Source organism: Momordica charantia (genome assembly GCF_013281855.1).
Source record: "Momordica charantia cultivar OHB3-1 chromosome 5 unlocalized genomic scaffold, Mcharantia_2.0 BLBB01000005.1, whole genome shotgun sequence".
NCBI lineage: Eukaryota > Viridiplantae > Streptophyta > Magnoliopsida > Cucurbitales > Cucurbitaceae > Momordica > Momordica charantia.
Window position 1 is genome coordinate 1,298,412 of NW_028275163.1, and position 9,000 is coordinate 1,307,411.

Sequence of the window (9,000 nt, forward strand, 5' to 3'; positions counted from 1 at the left end):
TGTAATTACAATTCATAATTCTCTTCATTCTATCATCTAAAAAATGTCCCTTTCAAAAAAAAAATCGTCTAGAAAATGTGTCACTTCATCATTAGGACTATGAACTGATATAATTTGAACCATTCACGTCAGTAAAGTATTTAAATAAGGGCCTCAAAAAACTACATGGTCAAGAAGAAACCTTGTAAAAAGTCTTTAACTGCATGGGATGTGTGAACCAGAGTGCAAGAAATGCTACATTACAATATAGGATATTCAAGAGAACAGTATAACATATGAAGAAAGTACACACCCTGTTGATGAATCGCTGTGTTCTCGCATAAGAATGGCCCGCCTCTTGTCATTGTCTCACAATGCTATCCGGACGCACCTGACGAAAGCAAGAATCGACCTCCATGATTCAACAGGACAAAAATCAATGTCAGGTAGATTTTCATGAGAAATACCGTAGTTTATGCTTGCCATTTCTGACCCATAAAATTTACCTGAAGGCAAGTTCCATTGCTAAAAGAAACCCATTGAACTGTATTGTTGTTGGCAGGGTGGAGTTAGAATGAGCTTACTAAAATCTTGATATATGCTTCTCATCTACCTACTGAGGTCGTTGAATTTGTTTGTGTTGAGGTATCCAAATCAATGTTTCCTTCACCTTCCAACTGGCTGTTCAAAATCTCCAACACATTATCTGGTGGACATTTATCGGCAGGATTTCTAGGTGACATTTGACAGAAACATTCAGGCCAAGAATTCGTATAGAAAGATTCTGGTGAAACACGTTCATGTGGCCCACCAAAATGTGTGCCGAGCATGACTCTCTTGATAGCTTCTTCAAAGCCTGCCGTCTTTCCGTTCTCTCTGTCGATGAAAATTGGTGCAAGAGCTTTCCTATCTGGTCTAATTGTGGTCCGGAAGCCGTAATAAAGACGGTGCCCCAGCAAATTGTTGGCGAAGTTGCTTGGTCCATCATAGGTTGGCATGAAGATGTCGGAGAGGAGACAAACCATGTAGTCAACTGCAGCTCCCGTCACTCCCCTGACATTTTCAACAAGTTCCTCGGAGGATTCAACAGAGCTATGGTTCTCGAGGCGAGGGAATAAAGATCGAAATGGCTTCATGAATCTTTCGCCACCAAAGAGCTCACCAGCCGCGAGGTATATTCTGGTAGAATTGTTGAACCCCATTGAACGTAAAACGAGACCAACCTGCAGAACAAAAAGCCTTGCAGCATCAGTGACCATATGATTTTTACACATCCATAAAAAATGACGAAGACCCAGTCAAGTTGGTATGCCAACGTCACCTCCTCTGGAGTTAAGGGACATTTTCCAATTGCCCTTCTTTCACTATAAACAAGTCTCTTTTTTGCAAAATTTTCCTCTCGATATTTCTTCAATATCTTCTGCTCTTCAGGAGTAAAAATATCAAAACACCTGCAAACCAGTCAAATAATGTAAGGATACTGTAACATTTACTTTTCTCTCTCCGAATAGATAAGAAATAGTATGAGAGAGAAAGTAAACTGCAAAGCGGGCATGTCCAAGCTCCTTCCGTAATTTTCTTTTGAAATAAATGGAAGTAGTATCGGATGAAAAAAAAATTATAACGAAAAATAAACAACAACTACTATTGTGAGGCAGCCACCAGGTCCTTGTTTTAAAATGTTATCAATACTAATGAAGAAAAAACTTACCCTGCAAAGGCCAGCATATCCATCTCAAAACGAAGATGAATAGACATGAAATGACCTTGATTGCGGAGCTTATTGACTATTGATTGACTAATTCTTAAGATATGTGGCTTAAATCTCAGAGCGTGATAATTAACCCTGCATCGCAATCTTTGGTATTCAGGGTTGTCAATTTCTTCTGCTAAACGATGTGAAAATGGAGTGAGATATATGGCACCGTGCTCCCTCATCTTCTCCAGAGCAACTGTAGTATACCAACTGATTGGAGCATCTCTAGGGGGTCGGAGCTGAGTCGATTCAAGAGAACATGAGCTACAAATCTAAAATCACCAACAAACAGAAAATTTATAACAGAATTCAGACATCTGATTTATTACCTGAAAAGGTTTTATCTTCTTGGCTTTCCCATTCTTGCGAATATCAGGAATGCTTTCCACAATTCGTACATCATACCTCAGTGTCCTTATAAAATTCTCAACATCATAGATACCATGAAAACCACTACACAAAATAAAATATATAGTTACCGGGAATGCATTATAGAGGTTAGAATATTTTGTGCAAGGAGAAACAAGATTTAGTTAAAAGCCTTAAGTGCACATGACGTAATTTCCTCATGAAACATATGTCATAGAAGCAGTCACATAGAAATTCTGCATTGTGTTGGTCAAAATTTGAGTTAGTAAGAATGTAGAAAGCTGCTCCAATTTCCAGAGGAGGCTGACTAAATTTTTCCCAAACAGTTTTTCATAATTTGCCTAGATATTATTTCTCAGTCTTCAGTTTGCCTAGCTTTATGGCCCCAATTGGTAAGGGACCAATAAAATAACAAAGAGGTTATTTAAAAACAACAATTCAGTACAATGAGAGGAGGGGAAAAAAAGGCTCCTCTCACTTCATGGTTTCGTGGCCTCAAGAGACAAAATAAAATAATCGGCCATACACAGCATAAGATATATAAATGAGGTGACTAAAACAAGTGGAAGAACAGATGATAGAGGTTTAAAATTTAAAATACCTCTTCTCGTGCCAAAAGGAGTTTGCATCTAACTCAGGTAGAACCAGTGTTGCATTCATAATTCGAGCAGCAAGAACTGCATTACAAATCTAAAACACCCAAATAATGTTTTCTTAAGAAAAAATAAACTCTCATCGGAAGTAATGAAGCTACGGAAGATAAGGTCATACGAAACCATATGCAGAAAACTAAACAAAAGCCCCCACACCCAAAAGAAAACTACAAGAAGAGACTCCTATTGTTCATAATCAGAAAAAATGAAGTCAGAAAATCCCAAGGGAAGTCACAATAATGTTTATTAACAATTAAAACGCTCCACCTTTGGTGAGAATATAAACGTACCATCTTTAAATTTTTCATGATAACTGATCTGCTCTAAGCTCTAACCATCTAACCAGGTAATGCAAAAGTGGGAAGCCCCAGTTTTCAGGATATAAGGATACTTTTCCATTCCAATTTGAACTTCTATCTCGCTGACAACAGAAAATCTAGGAGAGTATGGCAAAAACTAGAGTTAAAGAGATGTAAGAAATACTAACAGCACTGCGTTGTTGATTCAGACCACCATTACAGCGAACCTTCAAGTAGCCGTTGCTTTCATTTGGTGGAGCTGCCATAGTGCGATTGAGATTGAAAGTCTATATCTTATTTAAAACAATAAAACCATAATTTTTAACAATAAGGAAAAAAAACATTCAATATAATCTTGTTGTATAAGACAATGATCTTTAAAGGCAGCGAAAATTACGTGGCCAATCAGATCGCGGAGCTGAGGAAGGCTTCCAATCACCAGAATCAGCATGTCTCCAAAGATCTTCAACCTTGATCTGCTCGAACAATAATAGCATGAAATGTCAAATTTCAAATCGTGTTCAAATATTCAAACACTACCAATAGCTTTTCTACCACCTCCTCCACGTTTCCAGAAACTTGCTCAGGCGAGGTAGCTTTCCTTTTGCCGTATTAATTCTTAAGGATGAGAAAATTATCAATGCAGTTCTTAACTCCCATTTTAAAGGGGCATCAGACCATTTTTTCTATGTAAGGTGTCTACGCTTTCATATCATTATAAAACTACAATGTAGTAGTGATTTCGTCATCGGGTAATGAATTTCAAAGAAGGACAATCGTAGTGTAACGCAGACCTTGGCATTATTTCAGGAAAACCAATTCAGATTATCGTTACCAAAATTCCATCAATAAATTAATGGGCCAACATGCTTACTCTTTTCCAATATTCACAGGTGGAAGTGGAAGAAGAATTGACATAGTCAATTTCATCGAACTAACTATGATACTACCACTCTAAGCTCTACTTCAACAATCTCGCAGCAAATAATCACACGCAATAAGCTCAGCCTCAACTAACCTCAGAGCGATAGACGGATCCAAAGCTACCTTTGCTCGTCGAGGAAACAAACAACGAAACTGTGCAGATCAAGAGAACAACCACAGCGATTGATAACCTCCCAATCATACCCTTCACCCCTCCTACACCTTGCTTCGCGTGGGGCCGATGAAGATGGTGCCCTGATCTGCAACAAATGAGATGGCAATTCAAACTCTAATACGGCGAGGAAACATCTCAACCATAAATGAGAGAAATGTATAAGAAACGGAAGATCGGAGCAGAACCTTCTCATGATTCCGTAATGAAGTGTGTGCGCGGCAAAAAATCGGAGTTCCTCCTTCGATTGCGATCGTCAGTTTGTGAAGGCCCAGAGAATTGGCAAGTTCGTAGACTGATAATCTGGAAGATTGTGGAAGAACAAGAATCGAATTTCTTGATCTCTATCTTCCGTAATGCGCAGTTACGCGGGGAAGTTAGCTGTGGAGCATAGGCAAGAGGAACTAGAAGAGAGTTCCACCCATTCTCATATTCGGGTCGGGTTGACCCTTTTGTGTTCGGATCCATGCCGACTTGTTTAATGGGCTTAGAAATATCCGATTGTCTCCATGCTTCCAATTTCCACTATATAAATATATATTATTTAACATGAACTTAGCTTCGAGAGAGGAAAAAACAAAAAAAAAAAATTAACTCAATCATGATTGAAACATGTTTTTTATTTAGATATGAGCTCAAATTATCCACTCCACTTTATTATTCTCAAGAAAGCAAATTTATAAGTCGGTATTAATTGTGTTATTTAAATAGTCGAATAATTTTATTTTTCTAGCAAATATAGAGTGGAAATTCAAATTCACAAACTTTTAGTCGGAGATATATGTCTTAGCTATACTCTGGTTAGCAAATAATAATAATAATAATAATAATAATAATAATAAATACATTCTTGACAAGCTTGACACAACTTGATAGTAGATGATACAATGAAGTGTACTATCCGTAGAAAAATAGAGAGACGGTTTAAAAAATAAACATTTTGGGAGAGAGATAAGTTAGAACGAAGGCCGTTTAAAATGTATTTTGTATATATGCCTTCGTTGAATTGTTTGGTCCATTCACTTAATAGTCTGCTCTCTCATGTTACGTATTGTCATATTATTGTATGTACATACATTATAGGTTTAAATCCTTGCCTTCGTTATAACAACGGTATAAAAAATACAATTGAAATATTTTAAATCTCAGTATCTCAATAAACACAATCATAAACCTCAAATACGGGACTTTTAATTTAACTATATTTATTATCGATGAGTTGCAACTTTGATATATTTATTATATAAATATCATATATCTAAACATGTGAAAGTTCAAGTAGACAACTAGACACGTCCTGGCTTGTACATCAAACTACGTTTATCCATCACTTTTATCGCCCTAATGGTCTATTTATTCGTACTACTTTAAGTCAAAATATGTTTTAATCTGATACGTATATGATGCATGAACAATAAATTTATTTATTTATTTATTTTTATTTTTTTTTTGCATCACATAGTAAAGAAAACAAACAAAACCAAAATAAAATAGGAACACCAATAACTTATATCTTCGCAGCTCCATGGACCATGTGGTTGCCTATCAATTGGTGAATCGCTACTACTGAGACGAAAATTAAATCATATCATAATCTAAAATTCATATAAACAATTTAACCCCTTTTATATAGCTTCCCTCGATTATCATATCATGGTTAATCTTATTTTTTGTTCAGATTAATTAGGTTTGTGCGTATTTAGAGCCTCGAAATATGCAGCGAGAGTGACATTTAGGGTAATTATCTTAACATTTGGTCACCCACTTTTTCAAGTGATTTTTACATAATTAAATCTGGATTTGAATGACTAATATTTGAAGTTTAAATAGAGAATTTGACAAGAGGTCTAATGAGATAAATGTTAAAGAGGAACAAAAATCTTAGAGAGATAAAGAAAGTGAGATGGAGACTGCAAATTTTGGAGAGACTACAAAAATTTGGAGAAGAAATTAGAAAGAATAAACTAAATTAAAGAAGGGTAAAGTGAGAGAATGACAAAATTGTAGAAAAAAAAATTCTCAAGATTTAAGGTGAAAATAAAGTGGAATAGAAAGATAAATTCAAAACTTTGAAACAACAATCATTTTTAAAGTTAATTTCCCATTAATTTATTGACAAAAAATAAATTCGGAGTCAAAGTGATTGGGCATTGGAATTTTTAAAATCATTTGAAAATTATTATCAAACATATTACTTTAAGATGGTCGTGATTCTGACATCAGTGAAAGAGTTCCAAATACACACTTATTAGTTTGACGTGTAACGTATCGTATTTTCTACTTTAAAAAATTAAATATGCAAATATTATATTCAATTTTTATTAGTTAAATATTAATGTGTTGCAAGTTGTACATGATCCGACCTTAGCTCAGTTTGTAGGGCGGAGGACCGTAGTGAGGTTTCTCAGGTATCCTTAGGTCGCTGGTTCGAATCCGGCAGGTCGGACCATTTTTATCTTTTTATTTTCGTTTCCCTTTTTCTTTTCTTTTTTTCTCTTTAAATAATGGTTTATAATATTTCCCTTTTTCTTTGAACAATAGTTGTATTATAAATTTAACTGCATATAAATATTTCATCTAGATGATTTAATAATTAATTTTCATTTCCTTTCTTCTTTTTTTTTTTGTTCTCTCTTTAAATAATGGTTTATAATATTTTCCTTTTTCTTTGAACCATGAGTGTATTATAAATGTAACTGCATATAAATATTTCATCTCATAGATGATTTAATAATTAATTCAAATTTCGTATAAAGGATTTTGAAAATGGATGTATATATTACGAGTATCAACATAATTGCATTAGGGGATGGGTTCTCACCTATTTACAAGTGTTCTTTGCAAGAATTTAAGAACAGTTCGAGCGCTCGGACGATTGAGGCTCCCCTAGTGCAAGACATATGTCGGTTCAATTGAATTGGGTGGTCTCCTCCACCGATGGGTTGGGTGAAATTTAATGTGGATGCAGCATGCAAATAAATATTTTTTTCCGAACAGGGGTGGGGATGGTGGGAAGAAATGAAAAAAGGGATCCTATAGCAGCCATGTTGAAGACAGTTGAAGTGTATCACAAACCTCTTATAGTCGAGCGCTCATGTCCAGAGGACTGTAAAAAGCTGCAATCAATGGGATCTTCTTAATCCTCCCTTCCCAAAAGCGAAAGGAAGAACGTGAATTCTTTTTCCTTTCTTCCACAGAGACCAGGAGATTGGATTTAGCCATAAGAAGAATGTTTAGCTGATAAATAGTTCACTTCTTGGTCGTCGACCCCCTCAGTCACTACGAACACCCCCTATCAGTGCAATGGGACGACTTTGGAGTGTCTTCATCTAGCGCAAATGTTGAATCTGAGTGCCGTGCAGGTTGAGTCAGATTCTCTTCAAGCTATTGATCTAATAAATTATGTTCAAGTCCCTTCGCTCGAATATGGTACCTATGTTCATGATATCAGGAATATGATGAGGGAGTTTACTAAGATTGAGTTTATGCATGTTCGTCGATGGCATAATCAACTCGGCCATAAATCTTGTAGAGGTAGTGTGAAGGTCGGGAGGAAATTTTCTTTATCTCCATTATTTTCTCGCCCGTGTTTTAAAAGAAACCATAAGGAAACTCTATGCGTCACCCACATGGTGATGGTGCTATTTAGTTTCTATAAAATTATATTTTCCTAAAAAAATGATAAATAAATAATTGCATTAGGGAGACGCGTTCGACATTATCAACACAGAGTATGATAGCACGCTAAATAGTATATGATGATAAATGTCACCTCATCAAGCATAGTATCTTATCTATTGCGAGCAATGTGATATGTGCCATATGACATAGTTGAAACTAAACACATCTAGTATATTGATAGTTGGGTAGTCATTGTTGGCTTCAAATGATATCAGTGCAATACACTTAGGTTAGGGGCCGAGGTCTATAGTTCACTTATTAAACATAAGTCAATATTGGTCTCGACTAATTTGATTATGACTCATTGTTCTAGTAGACTCGCTTCAAGTAACTGTAACACTGTTGCTCAAGTTTAGCTTTTGGTTCAATTATCCACCATCACATATTGTTATATTATATAAAATAAAATATTCACGGTATATTGTGATATATTTTAAGAACAAATATGAATCCAATATTGTCAAACTATGCAAGGAAAGACATGCACAATAAAAAAGCACTCTAATGCTCAAGTGTTGATATAAGGTCGAAAGACAATGAATTAGTGAATCCCACGTATAGTTCTATAATTTGTCATGGCGACGCTGAGAGGACGAAGATGAAGATGAAGGAAAGGGTGGACGGCGCTAAGAAGAAGAAAATGAAGAGGGGGTGGGTGAAGCTTAGAAGACGAAGTTGAAGAGGGGGTGGGCGGTGCTGAGAAGACGAAGATGAAGAGGGGGTGGGTGGCAATGAGAAGACGAAGATGAAGGAGGGGGTGGGCGGTGCAAGAAGAAGAAGTGGGTGTTTTAATTTTATGGCTCCTTCCAAGTATAATATTAAAATAATATAATAATATAATATTAAAATAATATAATATTATAATATTAAAAAATTTTAAAATAATCTAATATTATAATATTAAAAATTTAAAAAACTACGAGGTGTATAAAAATTCGGTCAGTCGACTCGATTTTTCAGCCACGCTTGCTCACCCCTAGTTTGATCGAGCTATCGGGTCATTTTTGGTCAACTCTTCTTAAATCAGCCACTTAACATTACCAAAATAATTAAGAAATGACTGTAAATTGATATTTCCTAAATCTCCACTTGACATGTCGTATTTTGCTCTCCAAAATTACTTAATATGTTAACAAGTTTTGTTTTTTTATTTAAAATCTCACCCTA

General features: G+C 35.5%; 1 protein-coding gene and 1 non-coding gene across 6 annotated transcripts; one reads left to right on the top strand and one right to left on the bottom strand.

Annotated features, from left to right (window-relative positions):
- Positions 1 to 105: 105 nt before the first annotated feature.
- On the bottom strand, positions 106 to 4,552 carry LOC111016057 (O-fucosyltransferase family protein). 5 transcript variants are annotated; one of them, XR_002602136.2, is made up of 10 exons: positions 4,341 to 4,552; positions 4,075 to 4,240; positions 3,454 to 3,532; positions 3,245 to 3,315; positions 2,706 to 2,794; positions 2,065 to 2,188; positions 1,691 to 1,974; positions 1,301 to 1,430; positions 486 to 1,202; positions 106 to 370 (listed from the first exon to the last, which is right to left on the bottom strand). XR_002602136.2 is itself a non-coding variant. In XM_022291326.2 (9 exons), the coding sequence occupies exons 1-9, from the start codon at positions 4,346 to 4,348 to the stop codon at positions 585 to 587; spliced, it is 1,569 nt and encodes a 522-aa protein (XP_022147018.1). In that variant the 5' UTR covers positions 4,349 to 4,552; the 3' UTR covers positions 106 to 584. The 5 variants fall into 5 exon arrangements, 3 of the variants coding, with proteins under 3 accessions (XP_022147018.1, XP_087980358.1, XP_022147019.1); XR_002602135.2 differs by having other exon boundaries at positions 106 to 391; XM_022291326.2 differs by having other exon boundaries at positions 106 to 1,202.
- Positions 4,553 to 6,510: 1,958 nt separating this feature from the next.
- Positions 6,511 to 6,598, top strand: TRNAY-GUA (transfer RNA tyrosine (anticodon GUA)). Its single transcript is given in 2 exon segments — positions 6,511 to 6,547; positions 6,563 to 6,598. It is a non-coding gene; the product is annotated as a tRNA-Tyr (tRNA).
- The last annotated feature ends 2,402 nt before the right edge of the window (positions 6,599 to 9,000 follow it).